Consider the following 22,212-nt stretch of genomic DNA (forward strand, 5'->3'; position numbering starts at 1 on the left):
TGTGCCCTTGAGCAAGTTCCACTCCAGTGTATCAGTGCAGTTGTATGTGAGATTGATGAGCAACTCTCTTACACTGTTCCTGGCTGTTGATTCTGTTTTTATCAGCGGATGTTTATCCGTGTTGTGTGTAGGCTTCTTTGCAGATCTGTGAAGTCTCCTAGCAACCATCTTAAAGATAGTCTGGAGAGAATTTGATGTGTGGAAATTATGGCTAAATATATATCAACCACGCTACGCTACGACACGGAGAGGGAGATATAAAATAAATACAGTTCACGGTAAATTGCCTAAAGAAACAAAGAAGTCTGAACTTGGTCTGTGCTCCAACGCAGTGCAAGATCTATTAACCTGAACATTTTCTTTGGTATTATTAGCTGGCCAATGAGGCAGCAAGCTGCTATATTTTGTAAAAACAACCGTCAATTTAATTTTTCACAGGTACTGTTTGAAATACTTTAACACAGTATTGTGAACTTTTTTATTATCATGCCAGTACTGGCAAATTTCTTAGTTTGAGAAAGCGAAACGTGTTTCATATCCACAAAAAACTATATAACACTCTAAAGGAAATGGAAAAAGCACAAAAGAATAATAAGACTCCTTTAAGACGTGTCGTAAACCTCCTCTCTCCCATCTGCAGGGCTGCCTTTGCCCTGACAAAGCCGCTCAAGATGAACATGGTGAAGAGGATCATGGGGCGGCCGAGGCAGGAGGAGTGCAGCCCCCAGGACAACGCGCTGGGCCTGATGCACCTGCGACGCCTCTTCTCCGAGCTGTGCCACCCTCCTCGCCACATGACCCAGAAGGAGCAGGAGGAGAAGCTCTACATGATGCTTCCCGTATTTAACAGGGTAAGTCACACACCAGGGGGTGGAGGGAGGGCCGGAGGCAGTCCAAACAAGAACAAATATCAGTTCTCATAAGGACTCTTGAGACAGTTTACTGTGAAGCATTCATTTGGGTTCTGTGATGTTTGAAAATGGCATTCAAACCTGGTGTTTGTTGTCCATGTAGTTTTCAAAAAAGATTAATTGTTGTCAGTCCGTTGGACTCATGTTACAGACAAGTTGGTGCTCCATCAACTCACAGTGCCTCTTACATTATGAACTTAATATATACTATGGATAGATTAATATGTACTTAATAAACGAGATTTCTTCTTGAAACTATTTAGCATTAAAATCCTGTGGTTAACTGCTTATTTCCATACACACCTGACTCGACGCCTCACAGATTCTGTTTCAATAGCCTCCAGTTAAATCTGATGGAAATGAGCCTGTTGACTTGTGCGGGTGTGTTGACTTTATGGCTTAAAGGGATAGTTTGGGTGTGAGGCACTTATCCATAGTCAGTGTATTACCTACAGTTGAATATGACATGCTTTGATGCAGAGAGACTGAATGGCAGCTTTAAATAGGAATAGGCATAGATTAACGTATTAAAAATGTCTATGTTTATTCAACAAAGCAGAGAATGCTGGATTTATATTGCACTGATAATATAAGGTAATATGTCTCTTTGTTGTGTAGCTGCCGGTGCAAACAGCCCCGTTGAGTGTCCTCATCAAACTGGAGAGCCCTACCAAGGGTCTCTTGACTTGGCAGCTAATTACGCAGCGCTGGCTGTGATTCACTCACTGGTGGCATAATTCATGTCACAATTGAAAAAGTAGAGTGCTCCCGGTGCAGCGGGACGCCAGGCTCCAGGCCTACTTTCATGTCAGATTTGCTGGGTAAATAAATACGGGTATATGATGAGTCGCTGTTGAATGAAGTGTAGTTTATCTTCGACCTGCTCCCCCGAAGGCTCAGGCTGCAGCTACGTAGCTCTGTGGTAGTGAAATTAGGACACCAGGGAAAAACCCAGAGAGATGTAAACCAGTGTACCTCTCCACCTTGATGATTCCTGTGTGTCCCTGCTTGGTGTGATTACAGATGGAATTGTGCTGAACTGCAGGCTTTAGTAGCAATTAATATCCTATTTCTTTTATTTTCTCTCTATAAAAGAAACGATCAGTAAAATGTCTTTCTGGCTGATTTAGGCCCTGATCAACGTGAGGCGCACCGCACTGCCTTTTTGTTGCCCGATCAGACAGAGGGTATTTTGCAGTTTGCTGCGTCTTTTTTATTGTTGCTAGGCAACCACTGAGTGAAAGCTTTCTTTAGCTTAACACAAACCATGAACTGTATGCTACCTAATAGTAGGGATGTGCATTCCAAGCAAAAATACTATTCGAAAATCACTGGGAATTAATCGATTATTATTCTAAAATTGCGGCACTAATTTGCCTCCTGCTGTTTTCTGTTCAGATAATGGTAACAACGGTTGGTAAAGAAAAAACTAGGGATGTCAATCGATTAAAATATTTAATCGCGATTAATCGCATGATTGTCCATAGTTATTCGCAAATTAATCACACTTTTTTTTCTGTTCAAAATGTACCTTAAAGGGAGATTAGTCAAGTATTTAATAGTCTTATCAACATGGGAGTGGGCAAATATGCTGCTTTATGCAAATGTATGTATATATTTATTATTGGAAATCAATTATCAACACAAAACAATGACAGATATTGTCCAGAAACCCTCACAGGTACTGCATTTAGCATAACAAAATATGCTGTCAATAGAACCCAGAACCTCACATATCTGGAGTTCAGAGGTCAAGGGGACCCCTTTGAAAATGGCCATGAACATTTTTCCTCGTCAAAATTTACTACCTGAGTTTTCTTTTATTTATTTGTTTTCTGATTTAACCAACGCTTATCCGTCTGCTTCAGGTGTTTGGGAACGCTCCACCCAGCAGCATGACGGAGAAGTTCTCCGACCTGCTGCAGTTCACCACCCAGGTCTCACGGCTCATGGTAACCGAGATCAGACGAAGAGCCTCCAATAAATCCACAGGTGAGTTCTCTGACACACAGATTTATAATGGCAAAGATGTACTTGGAAACATCAATCCATCATTTATTTGGCATCAGTTGCGGTTACTTCCCATAACCGGTGTGCTTCTTATCACAATGATGATCTACTCTACCATCCCTCCGTCTGTGGGTGTGTTTGTTCTTTCTTTCGCTTTGCTGATAAAGACATGGATGTTGGAATTTTCTTTTTTTCCATTATCTCGAATTTTGGTGATTTTACAGTTAAAATCATGATGCTAAGATTAGTTATAATTTGCTGTAAAGCTGCAGAAAATATATATATAGTGTATGTGCAAAACAGTCATTTCTCATCCATTCAGAACAGTTTCACGCACAACTGACATAAATATCCAATTTTACATTTAAAATTAGCTGTGAGTTTCTCACTCACTAGATACTTTTGTACAAAGAATGCAATGCAATGTGACATGAAAGGTTAGTCTTCACTGCAGGTGAGCCAGCAGCATCACCTCCTCAAAGCTTTGTCAGTAGTGGCAGCTTTGACTGTGGCTTCCCCACAGAAAAGACCTTAAAAAGACTGACTGACGCACACTCACACGTGGGTTTGTAAGTCTCCAGCTTCCCGTCTCTGTTTTCTTCTTCTTTATCATCTCTCTTCATCTCGCTCTCGTCTCTGTCTGAACATGTGATGTGTTGTTTTCAAGCAGCGAGCAGCTCTGATTTTGCAACACCACGATCTGAACACACACACACACACACACACACACACACACACACACACACACACACACACACACACACTCACACACACTCCTCCAGCTGGTCACCAGGCCTCTGTAGACTGAGTCACTAGTTGACTCAGGCTCTCGACTGGCTTTGCAGTACTCTGTCATCGTCTCTAAATCAAATAATTAACAGCAGTGAGCAACTAGACTTTAGCTTATCTTGTAGGTGGGTTTTAGCGTGTATATTCCTCCATCTAGGCTGACAGAATAAAGCTTCTTTCACATATAGTTCCCGGTAAGTGAGTCATTTTCACGATTCACACATTCAGGAACATTTCTGTGTTGCGCCTTTTCACACATATCGTCTAGACGGGGCAAAGGACAGTCCTGCAGATGGCGCTAATCTAACACTTATGGATGCCAAATAGGGCAAGACCGGATGTAATTGTACGCTTGGCCATTGCTGTATGTTGCCACTATGCGTCCGCATGATATCATGTTCAAATTCTCATGTTTATAACAAACCAAATTTCATGAAAATCAGTTCAGAATTAAGCTAGTTACAGTCGAGTTTGTAGAGAAATTTGCATCTCTCAATACACATTTAATTTGTTTACTAGCAGATCTTGACTGTTCCAATATGGCGGACGCGCTGCAGACGCAAACGCGGTATCTTCGTTTCTATATCTGTGCGGCGGAAAACGTTTCTTATTATTTTCAGGATGGGCGAGGAGCTGTCTTTGTCCAGCTAAATCATGGATGTATTAAGAGAACTGGATACAGCGTTGGAGGCGGGGCCCTGTTCATTCCTATGAAAGTTGTTTAGTGGCGCATGAAGCCAAAATGGCTCGACTTCCGATTGGAAAAGTACCCGGATCTTCTGGCGATCTTTCACATACATTGGGCCCACAGAGCAGGCGCAGTGGCGTCTGAGTTACACATTTCTCTTTCCCAATGTAAGTCTATGGGGAAAAGTATTTTTGGGCCCAATGGCATCACGTGACTGACACGGAAGTTGTAGTACCGCCATTTGGCCACTACGACAATTGGCATCAACGACCGGCACTCTTCCTGGGAGCTTGGGCTAAATTGGCTAGCTAGCATAGAAATATTACCCAACCGAGCTAGGTTGAATATGTTTATTTAATGGTTTCAGTGTCCGCAGTAGCCAAATGTGAGACAGACATCTGCCTTGCCACCTTTTTTCCACAATATTGTCTTAAAACATGTCCATTTCCCCTGACCTGTATGTACAATTGAAGAGTGTAATATACTCATCTAATTCATCTACAAAAGGTTCGTTCCTTCTCCTCCTTCGCCGTATATAAAGCAGGAGAATAAACATTTCAGACAAGATATAATGTGGAAAATCACACATCACATTATGACATGTGCTAATAAAATCTTGATAAGCACTTTTTTTTTTCTTCCCCTGCAGAAGTGGGTTGAACACAAGACACATGTCACATCCACCAAGATGATTTATTCGTTGCATAACTGATCATTGTTCCAGCCGCCCATCTGCCTGCCACAATGAGCTGTCACTCTCCATCTAGTTAACTCTATGTTCATATATGTGTGTGTGTTTCCAGAGGCTGCCAGTCGAGCCATAGTCCAGTTCCTGGAGGTGAACCAGAGTGAGGAGGCGAGTCGTGGCTGGATGCTTCTGACCACCATCAACCTGCTGGCCTCCTCCGGACAGGTTGGTACAATAACACCATACTCGGATGGGCTCCATGTTTATATAATAAGTATGTTTTTCTGTTTGTGTCCTGGAGTTTTTCTGTTTGAAAGGATTGCCCTCATACATGTGAGGGGGAGATGTAAGATGAAATCGGAGGAAACAACATGTAAAAAAATATATATATTTCTCAGCATCCTGTCTCTCTTTGACCCATTTGCATCTCCCCTCTTTGATCTCTCAGCAGAAAATAACATCAGCCACTGTAAGAACCAAGAGAAACAGGCTCTTGAGCACAAGTAAAAATTCCCACCTGACTCACCCCAGCTTATTCTCCCCAAACACTATCATTTATTAAATCTGCTTCACTGCACTGAATGAAGGAACTGATGCTGCTCCTGATGTTTCTACCTGATAGTGGTTCATTTTACTGCTGCTTCTGGATGCCACATGAAAAGCATTATTGCCATATTTTTCAAAATTGCATGCAATGAGATTAAGTCTAAAAATTGGATTTGTATGTGGAGCATCTGGTCACCATGCAGCACAACTCCACATAATTCAGAATCTTAACATGGCGGCCTCTTGGTTTTAAAGGTTAGACATTACGCTCTTGTTTTTCTCCGTGCCGGTGCTCCAGCAGACATCTTTTGAACTTTTCGGCCTGCATTCCTCTAGAGGTCTTGAGGGGGGGGCATCGCTGTCAGCTGGCCGGCTGCCTGCTTTCCTGCTCCGTTGCACACCAGAAATTCACTGCTGTTGTTGTTGTTGTTGCCGAGTCAAACTCTTCCTCTGTCCTTCTGCAGATATGTTTTAAAACCACATAAATCCATTCTGCTTTTCCTATTTTTGTCAAAAAGACACACACACAGTATGCATTGTAGAAGTCTTCAACTCTAGGTTAACTCAAGCACTGCTACATACACATTTACTTCACCTTTATAAGTTGCTGCAGATCTTTTTGGGTTGATACCATTTGTTACACAGATTTGGTGCTAAATTTAACAATTTTTTACCACTTGAGAATTGATAAAAAATGATCAATAATCCCTCCAAAATACCACATTAAGACACAAAGACCTTGAGGAACATCATAGAAAAAGCCATGCTGTGATTTGGTATCAAAAACTTTTGACATTTGGAGATTTCTGAAAGAATTGCATTTTTCAGCGATTAGGTGGCGAGCAATTTTGTTCTGGAAACCCCCTTATTGTCAGTCTAGCTAGGAAATCCATCCATCCATCCTCTGAATGCTCTAGGTCTCTAGTTTGTGGCTGTAAAGTTTCATGAGGCTGTGATCATCCTAGAGGTCACCACAAGTCATTTTATACAGTGAGGTCAAGTTTAAAAAAATGGTCTCACTACAATGAAATGGTTACTATGATGACTGACATCATCACACATGAATACAATTGGGCTTATCATAAAGTGAGCATGTCTGTAAAGGGGTGACTCATGGGTACTCATAGAGCCCATTTTCATTCAAATATTTTGAGGTCAATGGAAAATGGCCATGCCAGTTTGTCCTAGCCAACATTTAGCTTAACTTCCCGTCTCATAGGACACCCTTATCTTCACGTTACCTTGAAAACTGAGCCTGGTACAACCTCTGAATGACAGGCCCGTGCAATTGTTAAAGGGTCAAGGGAACATTTGTGGAAAAAATACATTTGTAAGCTTAAGAGAAAGGTGAGATATAGTACAGTTTTTGTTGATACTGGTTTGTTTCTGCTGCATTGTTTTCAAAACAGTCTTCTCTGCAGTATTAATACAGAGAAGTTGAAGGATAAATGCCTCAAGGGGGGACATTAAAGTGCTGCTGCTTATGTTGTTTGCAGCAAATACACATATTCAGGCTTTTACACATGCAGGAAGCAAACCCTCTACTGTCAGAAAAATAAAAAACAAGGTTTATTTCTCCAAGTTCAAGGACATTAAGTTTATTTTCCGTTAGAGGCTGGTTCAGCTTCATAGTACAGTCAGCCTTTTACATTGCATTTGGTTGAAGGATCTTGTCAGTTTTAAGTGAAGCCAGATTGACTATATTGTATTTTATAGTAGGAGAGATGCTACATTTTTGCATGTTAATTCTTGTTGAACCAGGGAAGTGTTTACTGGAGCCCTTGAGATTTAAGTGTCTATATTTAAGCAACCTTGATGTGACTTATAAAGTGAGGCACTCTTCACAAGTCTCAACACAAGAATTAAAAACTTTCCAGCAACTCTCAGACATCCCACTCATTAAAACAAAAACAAACACATCATACACATAAATACACAGCTCATTATTCATATTCAAAGCTCAGAACTTCAGTGTTTGAACTGGTGATGCTCAGATGTTAAACCCCCCCATTTATTATTATTATTTATCTAGGCTGCTGCTGCTGCCATATATCACAGATGATATAAGATAGACAATATGAAACCTTTATTATTTTCCATTCTCATTTGTTTCCACTCTGGTTTCTGATCTCCTTCATTCGTGCTAAACATTTCTTGTGTTTCTGCACTGCATTACCCAGAGATCACTTGTCATGAAAACCATGCGGTTGGCATTGAGGAGATTTTCTGTTGCTGTTTCTGTACAGTAGTCTCATCATTTCTCTGCTCAGACATAGCGGCTATTGCTGCTAGTTTGCTTTTTTTACTCCAATCAAAATTCAGTAGCAGCTGCCATAAATGGTGGATGGATCACTTCCTGTGTCAGGCTGTTCTCATAAACCATTTGTAGCTATACCTACGAAAAGTAATGCACTGTAATTTGTATATTTCTCACAAAATCAATTTGTATGTAATCTACGTAATCGTGAACCAGGAAATATAAAGAGCGATAAACGCAGCATAGGGAGGAGGTCGGGGTGGATGGGTGGGTCAAAAAACACCAGACTTTTACCCAGAAGGGAGTCACGTTACTTCTGTACTTAAGTTACACCACTTCCACGATCTTTTCCTAAACCTAACTAAGTAGTTTTGTTGCCTGAACCGTACCAAGTTGTTTCCTGTGAAGACGGAAGTTTGTTTTGAAGACTGTATGCATATAACAAGCGGTAATTGATACGTGTTGCTGGACATTTGTAGGAAATTGCATGAAAATTAGGAATACGTTTTTGTAAGATATCTTACTAAACCAAATTTTTAGATGGACAAATGTGAAAGCTTTCATAATATACTTAACTCCATGAATTTGCAGCTGAAACTGCTGTGACTTGCCTGGTTAAATAAATAAAGATATTGGTTAAATAAATAAAATTAAAAAAAACACAATAGAGCTCCAGGGATGATGTATTTTTGTAGGCCAACCAGGAAGTTAGCATCTCCCTGGTTCCCTCGACAAAAAGCCAATGGGATTGTTTCATTGGGTTTTGGAGTATTGTAGAAAATAAGCTCTGTGGCAAACGCACGTTTATGATACTTACATGTTTTGTCCAGCAAGATAATCTCCACATATGAACACCACTTGACTATCATTTTTGAAGCGTGAATGCAATCACCAGAAGTAAAAAGCTAACGTTAGGCTATAAATAAACTACACCACGGTATACACAACGAGTCTGTGAAGGCGGACAGTTTGGTGTGATGACGTTTAGTAGTTTCATTTAGCCACTTGTTAGTGTAAGGCAGGCTTTTCACTACCTTAACTATAACCTTACTTATAACTTAATTAAACTCCTGTAGGGCTGTGGGTAGAATAAGAGCACGGGGAGAGCTTGGTCTGGTCAACAGGATCCACATTTTAATCACCCCAACTCAGCGTAGGACAAATCACAAGGTGCCACATCACTTCATATCCCTCCGCCAATCTAAACCATCACTCCTCCCACAGGCACGCAAGGTGCGCCAAACCATATAGTTCCATGCTCTAAATTAAAGAGCAGAATACAAAATGTACACTGTATAAAATATGTCTTTATAAAAATAAATCTAATCTTACATTAGCAACTGCATTTTTTAAGACATATAAAGGCTTCAAATGTATTTTATAACGTAGAACAAAACGTTAAAACCTCTTCAGCTTGTGTTAACCACAGACCCACTGACTTCCAGGACGAGGGAACCGGAGGTGTTAAAATACTAACTCATTTCTGGGTTTTAGGAGTCATTCCTGTAGCTCTTTATTCAGAGTACAGGTGATCATTTCTGGCATAATCAGAATTATGCCAGAAATGAGCACATTCGTGTTAGACTGTGTTTTTGTGCTGGACTTACACGCTGTGCCAACGCAGTGGCCTCATTTAAATTAATGAGGGGCTGTATTTTTGGCCTTAATGAGTAAATAAACCACAGCCAGTGTCTGCCAGCATTTGTCTGCTTCTGGTAAACTACCAACCTGCTCCTGTGTCATTCTGACAGTCAGGCAACAGCTTCATTATACTGCTGCATAACGGTTTGATATCACACAAAGTGACAGGAAACAGAATGACCTACCATCCAGCTCACGGTCCTGTTTGTGTGCGTGTGCGTGTGTGTTAGTGTGTTAGTGTGACTGGGTTTAATGGATTTGTATTCTTTCCTCTGGTGTCTCAGACAGTAAAACAAAGGACTCTCCTGGCAGCTGGCCTCCCATAAACCTGACGTCACCCCCCTCTCTTTCATGTTGTCCCCCTCTCTCTCTCTCTCTCTCTCTCTCTCACCTCCCTCAGATGATAAAACAGCAATATTTGTGTTTGTAGGCGAGTCTCTCTACCTCCTCGCTGTCTTCTTCTTTTATAGGATGCCCTTCACGCTCTGCATTCCCAGTGTGCTGCTTGTCTCTCTCTTTCAAACACACAAATGTGCTTCCTGACGTGCTTCCTCCTTCTCTCCCTCTTACACACACACACACACACACACACACACACACACACACACACACACACACACACACCATAAACTGTCTCTGGTTTTCTATCTGATTGACTGCTCCCAGTAACCTTGACCTTAAAGCTGCAGCAGGGCCAATATGTCTCTCAGCCTGTAAACACACACACACACACACACACACTCACTCACTCACTCACTCACTCACTCACTCACTCACTCACTCACTCACTCACTCACTCACTCACTCACTCACTCACTCACTCACTCACTCACTCACTCACTCACTCGCTGGGTGTAGCACAGGTACATCTTTTATTATACTGACTCACTATAGAGACATAAGTCCCTCCCCTTCCAGTGAACCACCATGGGACCTTATGTCAGAAAAAATAGGAACAGTAGTCAACGGTGAGAGACAAATGATTTTTTTACGCGTTTGAATTGCGCCATGAATCGTTTTTAAGATTGTGAAAATGCGTAATTACAGAGACGACACGCCCAAAAGTCACGTAAGTGACGTCTCTCTCTATGACGTTACGATGCCTGTGTGTTTCCTACTGGGATGAACTCACTCCAGCAACGGGTCTCGCTCGTTCTTTCGCTTTCCGGCTGATAAAAAGACCAGGAGTCACTGGATAAAACACGGCAGGTAAGATAACATTACATCTGTACGTGGAACACAGCTAAGTTAGCTAGCTAGTGTTGGTGACATATGTTGTGCGAGACGAGAGATGTAGTTCACTGAACTGATACTACGACAGACTGCAACTCGTAGGGTAGAGTACGAGCAGGGAGGCATCTGATTGGTTCTTTCCAAGTGGACCGCGAGGCAGTGATTGGTAGACGTTTTTACAGGATTACAGCAGCTACAGATGACGGCTCTTTTCTGGTCCTATTTCAGAGCTCATCAGTAATGGATCGCTGTCGGGGTGTAAAGACCATTTCAACCAATATAACTAGTAAATAAATAAATAGTGTATACTGGAGAACATCGTCAACCCTGCCTTTAACTAAAGACTCATCTGTAGACCTTCTTCCACTGTAAAAGGTCTTGCTCTTTATTTCTCTCCCTCCCCCACTTCTTCTCTCCATTGATCAGCTGAGGGACTGAATTTGTGTGTGTGTCAGCTGTGAGCTGTTATTCATCCTTGTGAATCCACCTTCTCTCTCTCTCTGTGTGTGTGTGTGTGTGTGTGTGTGTGTGGTTATTGTCTATGAGAGCTCATGTGTGTAAGTGAAAGAAGGAACGAGATAATTTGTCAGTGTGAGCTTCTTTGCTGTGTGTGTGTGTGGGTGCGTGCGTGCGTGCGTGCGTGTGTGTGTGTAGGAGGCAGCGTTTGATTATCTGAATCATTCGCCTCACTGAGCACAAACCCCATATCTTTCTCCAGTCATTTTCCTTTCCTTGCCATGATGACACAAACACACACACACACACACACACATACACACACACGTAAAGCTCTCACGACTACTCCTGCCGTTTCTTTTCCTCACAGAAACGCAACCATGACTCATAACACAACAGCAAAAATACCCATTTACTAAAAAAACTAAAACTAGGGCTGTCAAAGTTAACGCGATAATAAGGCTTTAGTGCAACTTGAGATTTTTAAATAACCTCTTAAAAATCAGACAGACCGCCGATCTTTCGGAGGTTGTAGCGGGCTCAGTTTTAAAGCTAGAGTGAAGGAGGCTAAATAACACTCCAAACTTAATGTTACATTTTGGCGAGGAAAAACTGGCATGGCCATTTTCAAAGGGGTCCCTTGACCTCTGACCTCAAGATATGTGAATGAAAATGGGTTCTATGGGTACCCACGAGTCTCCCCTTTACAGACATGCCCACTTTATGATAATCACATCCAGTTTGGGGCAAGTCATAGTCAAGTCAGCACACTGGCAGCTGTTGTTGCCTGTTGGGCTGCAGTTTGCCATGTTATGATTTGAGCATATATTTTATGCTCAATGCAGTACCTGTGAGGGTTTCTGGACAATATTTGTCATTGTTTTGTGTTGATAATTGATTTCTAAAATAATAAATATATACATACATTTGTATAAAGCAGCATATTTGTCCACTCCCGTGTTGATAAGAGTATTAAATACTTGACAAATCTCCCTTTAAGGTACATTTTGAAGAGATATAAAATGTGTGATTAATTTGCGATTAATAGTGATTAAATATTTTAATCAATTGACAGCCCTAACTAAAACATTTTCATCTTTATGTTATTAGTAGATGTTGTTCTGCAGTTATGACTGAGCAATGATTAAATATTTTGATACGTGTGATGATACAGCAGACTACTGCAAACCTTCTGTCGAGCAGATGGTTTAAAAATCTATGTTAATCTCAACACGATTTTAGCCCCCAAGTTCATTTTAGGTCTTTCTTTTCTTTTTTTAATCAATACTTTTATTGCAATCAACTCATGAAATGGCACATCCACAAAATGTTCAACATATAATTGCAATTATTAATAACTATTATTCTAGCCATTGGTACAAACAGAATAAGAGAACCAGTAAGAAAAATAACTAAATAGATACATGAAAAAAAAATACAAATTAAGTAATTATTTAATAATTAAATAATAATAATAATAAAAGGTCTTCTTTCTGTGCTTTTCTCTGAATTGAATTTCTTATTTATAGTTTACATCTGTTTTCTGCTCCTTCCCCTTTCAGAAAACGGTGGACTGCATGACGACCATGTCCGTTCCCTCCACGCTGGTGAAATGCCTCTACCTGTTCTTCGACCTGCCTCACATGGCCGAGGCCCCGGCAGGCCCCACCCCGCAGCAGCCACCACCACCGCCGCCACCCCCACCCAGCCAGGAGAAGACCCCAGGCCAGGGACACACCCAGCAGGAGCTACCTCTGGCTGACCGCAGGGTGCTGCTCCAGAAAGTCTTCGTCCAGGTAAAAACACAACTGGACAGGTTACAACTGGTCCATTAGGATCCACAGCTAGAAAATGCTCAGTTTCTACTCCCTCCTCCACTACCACAGCTACCAGTTAACTTCTTCTTTAAAGCACATATATAAGAAGAATTTAGTGATTTACATCATATAAGATACAGACTTAAAAAATCTACTGCATTTTAAGTTTTGATACATTTATTTCATTTAACAAATAATAAAAATGAACAGTAAACATAAACAAAATTAAAAATTCAATAAATAAATAATATATGTCTGAAAAGGAGTAGGCAGAAGTAAACACTAATATGGTCCTACCCCTTCTTATAACTTAAATAATGAACTTAATGTTTATCACATATACACATAAAGGATCATCTTAATATAAAAAAAGAACATTTCAATTGTCTCGTCTAGTTTTAAAAGTCCCAAATAACACAAACATTGTCAAAAAATATAGAATTTACTTGAATTTCTGTAGACAACCATATTTTAGAAAATATTTCATACATTTGAGAAAAAGTAAATAATTTGTTGTTGATTCAGCAGAAATTCTAGTCTTGTAAAGCGTGTAGGGAGAATTAGTACTCTGGATCAGCAGTAGTGCTGCACAATCAATCGAAATTTTATCGAAATCTCAGGAGGTGCAATATTTGTTAACGATAACGATTTAGAACGATGTGAAATGTGTCACAAAATACCATTTTAAATTAAATATTGTGGTGCTGCAGAGATGTCCTGACCTACACATCTAAAGTCTTAAGAAAACATCTTTGTTTGGTACAGATCCCTGCAAAAATCACACCATAATCATTCCCTCTAATATTGTAAATCATATCGCAAATGCAATATCAATCAAAATAATTGCAATTACATATTTTTTCGAAATCGTTCAGCCCTAATTAGCAGATTATTAGACGGTTATTGATTTAGTTTAATACTTTAAATCCACATGTGCACTGATATAAAAGGATCGATGGATCTCTTACTGTAATCATGGAGGGTAATTCTATCTGATATGTGTTACTGAACTTAATCTAACTGCCACTATGACCTTAATCTTTTTCATTTTCACTTATTAACGGTGCCAGTTACAAAAGGAGCATTTAAGAAACGCTCCATGATGAAAGACTTGGGCTCAACTGTGCAAGCGGCTGTTTTTTCTCCAGAAGTAGTTTTTTTTTTTATCAGCTCATTTTCAGGCCGATGCCGTCGGCTGGAGTTCATTTCCTGCCCTTGTTTCCACTCTTTGCAGATCCTGGTGAAGCTCTGCACCTTTGTGTCTCCGGCGGAGGAGCTGGCCCAAAAGGACGACCTCCAGCTGCTGTTCAGTGCCATCACCTCCTGGTGTCCCCCCCACAACCTGCCCTGGAGGAGGAGCGCGGGGGAGGTGCTCACCACCATCTCCCGGCACGGCCTCAGCGTCAACGTGGTCAAATACATACACGGTATATATACACACAATGATCAGTATGTGGAGGACGTCTGTGTACGTGTGAGGGTTTATTAGTTGTTCACACGCTATCAACATGCATCCTGGTGGTTTAATTGTGGTCGGACAAATTGCGTAGTTATAAGCCCGCCCAAGATCCAATTATCCAAACCACATCTGGAGTTTACCCAACGTGCATTTGGCCACATGAAAAATCTGAAAATGCAGGGTAATCCACATAAAGGAGCTATAAACTTGAGTCTGCAGATCCAACAAGGAAGCGCAAGCAAAACAAACATCTGTCACGAACCTAAGTAACCTAAAACGCACTGTGAGGATACTGGCAAAGCAAACAAACGAGTTAACTGACATTTCTAAAGCTCACAAATAATTCAAGAGACTTTACAGTTTGACGACTTCAAGACTCCCGATTACAACACAGCAAGTTGTGTTTGTGAACAGTACAGCAATCTGACGACTTTGAAAGTCGTGTAGTGTGAGCTTGGCTTCACCAAATGATTTGAACAGTGCGTGGTAGGGATGTTAATAATACCGTTAACCGACATTAAGGATTTTAACCGATTAACGCTATTGGTTAAACCTGCCGCCCCACACACACGGTCTGTCGAACACTCTCAAAAGTTGTACGGCAATGTCAGAGCGGCGGCGAGCACGAAGCTACCCGCAGAGCTACAGCTGCTAACGTAGCACAAAAACACACACTGTTTGTTAGACAATCGCTATCGTTAATCCGGGCAGACACACAGCTGACAACATGCTAAACTAAACTAAATGTGCGGTGGAAACTTTTACTGGGAACGTGGGACACTACACGCAGCACCGTTGCTGCTACTGTAGCTCTCCTGACGGTGAACTGGGGACTCAGTTGTCTGTTGTGCTCATACACTGCAGCTGGCGCACCGCTGCATGCGAGGCACAAATATTGTCGGTTAACGGTTAATAATCGGTTAACGAGGGTCGGTTATCGGTTAAGAATTCTTTTCAAAATAAGCATCCCTAGTGCGTGGTTATCATAGGATTTGTGGAATTTATTGGTCATATGTGCAGGTGGAGGGGCGGGTACAGTATTGCAGGTCACTGTGCGGGAGCGGGTCATGAAAATCAGACCCGTGCAGGACTATACAAGCCGTTACAGTGTATTAGTAAGATGCTGCGTCCATTTGGAACTCAGAGAAAATGCAGCTGCAGCACTAATTTCCAGAAATGACCACACTGGGACGTAGAGGGCAGTCCTAATCTTATTAAAGTATGTGCAACCTAATGAAGTCTATGTGTGCTCAATCTGCCGTTTAGTTAAAGGTGAACTGTTGTACCCAGAGCAGGATGTTCTCCGGCACGTATCGGAGCTACTTAATATTTTCCACCTGTCGCTTTTCCTTTTTGTAGAACCATGATGAAAGTGAGCCTAGAGCAAATACGCTGAATAATTAAAACAGGTCTGGTTTTCAAACGACAACATAACAGCCGGTTTGCCAGATTTCATCATGCTGTTGTACAATTCTCCTCTTCAATATAAAGAATAAAAGAGAGCGCAGCCTGCCTGAACGAGTAACTCCAAAGTAATTTCTATACATTCTGTCACTCATCAATGTCACTCTGTTTACCCTCAACGCCTCCGTCTACAGAGAAGGAATGCCTCGGCACATGTGTTCAGAACATGCAGCAGTCTGACGACCTGTCACCGCTGGAGATTGTGGAGATGTTCGCCGGCCTCTCCTGCTTCCTCAAGGACTCTAGCGACGTGTCGCAGACCCTGCTGGACGACTTCCGGATGTGCCAGGGTTACGCCTTCCTCTGCGACCTCATGCTCAGGTACAACTGTGATATACAGCAATAACACGCTATGAACCTGGAGTTTGTTGTATGAGCATTCATACCAGCTTCTCTGTCTGTATCCAGACTGGAACAAGCAAAGGAGGATGAATCCAAAGATGCACTGAAGGACCTGGTCAACCTGGTCACATGTCTGACCACATACGGGGTGACGGAGCTGAAACCCGCCGGCCTGACAACCGGAGCCCCCTTCCTGCTGCCTGGCTTTGTTCTACCGCAGTCTTCTGGGAAAGGTGCGTTAATTAGTGAATCCTTAAAATCATCAGCTGCCTTCCTTATTTCCATAACTAGCTAGACTTTAGAGTTAAAAAGATACTAGTGTACTAGTCATGTCCATTGATGGGCAGTGCTTCGGCAGACGACATCTAAATAATCGGAGTGGGAATCAATTTTGAAATCTATTTTTTAACGCCTGAATTAATATATTTGCTTCATTTGAGTGGAGGTAGAAGGAAGTTACCTCTGTTATTGTTGCAGTCTGAGTAATGTGACATCATATCTGTTTCAAGAAAACAAAGTCAAAGCAAGAAAGCAGAAAAAAAAGTATGGTAACACTTTGGGTTTCATACATTGCCAGGAAAAGCAGAGCTAGACATCACGGCTAAAGCTGCATGCTAACTCTGACATCAAATGTCCCTTATAAATTAAAAATAAAATACCACTAATTTGTGAGGGAAATGTCTTTATTCTTTGATTTTTGAGTTGCTGGAAAAAAATTATTAATTTAAAATATAAATAATTTGACTTCAGGACATCTCTAAATACATACATGCTGAAAATCAAACATTCTTACTGTATCTATTTAGATATTTTCCAAAGTAAAAGTCCCTAGAAGTGTATGATTAAACATTTTCCCATGGCCTATTGTTTAAAAAAAGTTATCAAAAATCGCAATAAATCGTAATATTGAATCACAATACCTCCATATATATCAGAGAAGGTGTCATTCTGTCATTTTGTAGTGAAATTCAAGGAATTCAAAGACACCCAAAGCAAAAAAGAAACCCACAAAAACACTCCATGAAGACAGCTATGGCAAAGCGCCTCTCTCTACTAAAATCATCATCCTAAGAAGGACCCAGGGACACGTTGACAATAAATGTTAAAAGAGTTAAAGATGTTCTCTCGCTCCCCCATCCAGGATACAACCCAGTGATTTTGTGATCACAGGCTAACCTCTTAACTCGACACAATCCCACCAACTTGGTTTGTTTTTTTAAAGCCCTGAAACGAGAGGAATTACTCGTGGAGGAGTCTTCATGTGTACCCCGGCCTGCCGTATCTCCCCCTCAGATCTTAATCCCTGAAATGACTTTGATGCTTGGCTGATTCCAGTGAGCTTAACCTGTTGACAGACACCATGGCAACCCTGCCTGCCTGTCACACTGCTGGAGACAAATGCCTGAAGCGTCCTGCATACAAATGTGGGCTCTGTGGAGCCCTGAGATGCTTTTAGTGGTTTAGAGGATCGTCTCGAGCCACACGTTGACTTCTGCTGAACCCGTCCCCCTTGACCTTCTGTCTTTTTATACAGCTCCTCATTAAAGAAACAGGCTGAACTTTATATGACAGCCAGATCTACCTTCCATCTAAAATGCACTCATACTTCCTCATAACAGTAGGTAACCAAGCAGTAAAATACTAAAGGGAGTAACCGTGATCTTGCATGCCGTGATCTTGTTGACACGAGGGAGAGTGATGATATATGGTAATAAAAGCGCTATAATATTGTGTGTGGATATACAGAGGAAGACAAACTAAATAATATAACTAAATAATAAACATCTATGAATATGAAGAAACCCAATACTGAAGCTTGACATATAATAAACACTACCATAGACATACATAATTTCCATAGTTTTACATTTTTAATATAAAATATGTAAAGATTATATTTTTTAAATATTTTATTCCCACCCCTTCAGTAACAAAATGTTGATTTCTTGTCAGTAAATACATTTAATATGGGTGCATTGTAGGGAATTATAATTATTATCTTGAGCTATTCGTATTAGAGGCATCAATTTTGAAACCGCTTCAATCTTTTTAGTGTATTAAGAGTATTTACGCTGCTTTGTGGTGCTATATTTGGGAATTGGTTCTTATAGAATTAAAATGAACTATAATCCCTGCAGGCATAAACATACGATTATTATATCTGTAATGTTTCAGCAGGGCTGAAATAATCTGCAGATTAATTGATAATGAAAATAATTATTATATTATTATAATTATTATTAATATGTTATAGAGGGCTTTTTATAATATACTTTAAAGGGACTTTATGTAAGAATCAGAAATTGCTTGTTAGCAGTGACACCTGTGGCCGTTAAATCAGCGATAGTCGCCGTCCTGTTGCTCGCGTCTGTGCTCGCTCTACCGACACACACGTCCGACGTCGGTCACGTTCCTGTTTTGCAAGACAGGCTTCACTAGATGTAACTCTGTTTTTTTTGTGCTTCTGTGGAGTTTGTGCTGGAGTCCATTTCTAATCAAACGGTACCTACGGCTGAGACACGCGCGCACGAGGTCACATCCGTTGGATTTTCCCTGAAAAACGGGCCCGGGTTCTTCCCATTAAAAGCAGTCTACAGGCTGATAAAAGAAACCCAGAAAGTCACAGAAGGTCTCATTTTTTAGGTCAGGTTACAACCTGTTCACTAATTGGCAATAGAAAACGATTTATATGTGTAAAAAGTAACATACAGGGTGCCCTGATAGCTCAGTTGGAAGAGCGGGCGCCCATATAACAAGGCTGAGTCCTAACCGCGGCAACCCGGGTTGGAATCCGACCTGCGGCCATTTCCGCATGTCACCCCCTCTCTCTCTCTCTCTCTCCCCCTTTCTAAACTGTCCACTGTCGTATCAATAAAGTCTTAAAAATGCCAAAAAATAATTAAATAAGTAACATCCAGTCCCTTTCATATGATATCCAGAGGAAGTGGGGGGAAAAAAGATGCGTTACGCAAAAATCAAAAGGAGACTCAATTCTTCCCGGGATTCTTCACTCATTCCTTCATTTGTTTGTGTTTTTTTTCTACGTATTTATTTTAAACCAATGTAAATGACAAATACGACGTCTCTCTCCTTTAATTCTTCTTTGGCCTGGTTATATTTCATTCTGGTTTTGCTGGAGTTTGTTTTGGGTAAACTTGTTTGTTTTAGGGAAACACACTTGATGAAATGTTTCCATGTGTCAGATTTGAACACTTGTAGGAGCTGTACGGTGTTATAACTCTGCCCCGTGGTAAAACACTGTTGCCAGCTCCCTGTTGAAAACCTGAAACACACACAACCATGCAAAATGGTCAGTTTTCTAACCTCACTAACACGGTCGAGCTCTGCTGCCTGTTTCACCACACACACACACACACACACACACACACACACACACACACACATAGGCACACAGAATGACTCACACATGCACACACTTGTGTTTACCCCCTAATGACAGCTCCAGCTGTGTGCAAAGTCATTACCAGAAGCCATCATGGTGTGAGGGTCCGCTTACACGCCTAATTAGCCCGCCACATTCACTTAACGGCTGTGTGTGTTTCGGTGAGTGTGGTGACACGCGTCAGTGTCACTGTTTGTGTGTTTGTGTTCCTGTGTGTGTGTGTGTGTGTGTGTGTGTGTGTTTGTGTGTGTGAGTCAGAGTTTGTGGTTTTATGTAAGATACTCAGCCCCAAAATGGAGGTCAGATTATGTGTGTAGTGTAGCATCAATCCTTCATGCTCTTCCACTTCATCCTTTCTCTATCCTTCCATCCTAAGTTAAGGACATATGACCACCTTAAACATTTCAAGTGGTAGTTTTTTTAATAACACATGAGACTAAATTTTAAAGAGCCAATAAAAATAAGTATTTTTCTCCATTAATGCTTTATTTCTCCAAAAGTTGATAAAGCAAACAACTGCAAACATTTATCATTAAACAACATAAATGTATGACGAAGATACGGGATAATGGTAAAGGAGCATTACTACAAGTTAAACCAGTCTTGTGGACTATGGAGTGATAAACTCAGATGTCTGAAATGACAGATTTCAGGATAAAGGTCAAAACATTTTAATATAAAAACTATATTTTTGTCTTTAAAGTCATTCAGAAAAATTTAAAAGAACAATTTCTTGCTTAATAACAGCTCCTTTTTCGATGTGATTATCATTGTTCAGCAGTGACCAACATGAATTGATTCTTTCCCGACGAAAATACCATATAAAATCATTAATCGAATAAAAACATATTGGTCAAGCAAGACCATGAATTATTTGACTAATCCCCTAAAAAGAGGCTCGATTGGTCCGTCAAATTTTGTGTGTTTATCCAACTGAGGTGTGAAATGAAGCTATTAGAAAAATAATTCATGCCTAATCTTCCGATGGTTGGACCACTGTGCTACACTTTGTCATGGTTTACTGATGCTGCCCCGTTAAAGCAAATTAGAGCAACTTTTTGTTTGTTTTGTCAGGTTAAAGCCCGTAACTGGGTTTTGGGTTTCCTTTCAACAAATACTGCACTAAATACTGTGAACAGCTGTGAAAGGACACATAATTCCCCTCCATACCAGCATGACATTATTGTTCTCAGTGTCTCCTCTTCCTGCAGTTGATGCTCTTTAGGTTTCATGCACCTTCGAGGCATTTTGAGCCCTTTTTATGTAACGTCAGGAGTGGTCTCGCATATCTGATGTCAGTTTAGTCAGGGAGGTTTCAAGGACTAGAACTCAGTTTCTGTACTGCTGATAATGTAAATGTCATCAGTCGCCATCTGTCACTCTGTTTTTGTGCATCCTATTAGTCCTCCCCTATTTATTTATTTATTTATTTATTTATTTATGCTTAAATTATCTTGTAATTCTTATTCAATTTAATTATTCTTTTTTTTTAAATTTGCAGTTATGTTTATGAGTGCCTCAACTGGAATCGTTACAAATGTATTTAATGTAATTTTCTGATGTCATTCATATCAGTTTTGTCATAATCACAAACCTTCCTCATTATTTTCCGTCTCTTCTCTTGCAGGCCACACGGTGCGTAATATCCAGGCTTTTTCGGTGCTACAGAACGCCTTCCTGAGGGCTAAAACGAGCCGTCTGGCCTCGATGCTACTCGACGCCATCGGAAACATCTACTCAGCCGAGTCGGCCAACTACTTCATCCTGGAGTCGCAGCACACCCTGTCGCAGTTCGCGGAGCGCGTTGCCAAGCTCCCCGATTCCCAGACCAAGTACTTTGAGCTGCTGGAGTTCGTCGTCTTCAGCCTCAACTACGTGCCGTGCAAAGAGCTGTTCAGCGTCAGCGTGCTGCTCAAGTCGAGCACGTCGCACGCCTGCAGCATCACGGCCGTCCGAACACTGCTGAAACTGGCCAGGCACGACCCGGTGTTCAGCGACGTGCTGCGGGAGGTCGGCCTGCTGGAGGTGCTGGTCAACCTGCTGCACAAGTACGCTGCCTTGCTCAAAGACCCGGCCACGCAGCAGCAACCACACAATAATGACCAAGGTGAGGTTTTTTTTATCCTGCTTTTGTGATAAATGAAAATGAGCAGAGCGGACTGTTACAGGGCTGCATCATTGACTGTAACTTCTCTTCAAGCGGGCTATAGACAGGACAGGAACTTTAGTTACTCGCCGCAGCAGCAGCAGCAGTCCAAAGAGAATTTATTGATCCAAACTGAAAGTATAAATCATAATTGACCAAATTTAAAAATGGAATTTAAAGCTGTAAATTCTTGCTAGTGTGTTATATAGTTTTTTGTGCATGTAAAAATTCCGCAAAGCCCAAAGTCCACGCCAAAGGGAGTTACTCTCCCCCACAGAAACACTGCTCCTGAACTGCCTGAAATGCCTTGCTTAAAGTCCTGCCTTTTCTTCTGTAACATGGTGATGTCACCAAGTAACACA

At 41.1% G+C, this 22,212-nt stretch overlaps 1 protein-coding gene across 7 annotated transcripts in view; it reads left to right on the forward strand.

Moving 5' to 3' along the window:
- The window catches only part of wdfy3 (WD repeat and FYVE domain containing 3), a 117,961-nt gene that overhangs the window by 22,254 nt on the left and 73,495 nt on the right, over positions 1-22,212 (forward strand). For all 7 annotated transcript variants that reach the window (XM_074639447.1, XM_074639441.1, XM_074639443.1 and 4 more), the window contains exons 2-9: positions 641-851; positions 2,780-2,903; positions 5,202-5,311; positions 12,782-13,015; positions 14,271-14,463; positions 16,094-16,280; positions 16,368-16,534; positions 21,332-21,811. In XM_074639447.1, the coding sequence (XP_074495548.1) occupies positions 672-851; positions 2,780-2,903; positions 5,202-5,311; positions 12,782-13,015; positions 14,271-14,463; positions 16,094-16,280; positions 16,368-16,534; positions 21,332-21,811 (1,675 nt within the window). In that variant the 5' untranslated portion in view covers positions 641-671. The remainder of the gene's footprint in view (positions 1-640; positions 852-2,779; positions 2,904-5,201; positions 5,312-12,781; positions 13,016-14,270; positions 14,464-16,093; positions 16,281-16,367; positions 16,535-21,331; positions 21,812-22,212) is intronic.

Source organism: Sebastes fasciatus, chromosome 6 (genome assembly GCF_043250625.1).
Source record: "Sebastes fasciatus isolate fSebFas1 chromosome 6, fSebFas1.pri, whole genome shotgun sequence".
NCBI classification, from domain to species: Eukaryota; Metazoa; Chordata; class Actinopteri; order Perciformes; family Sebastidae; genus Sebastes; species Sebastes fasciatus.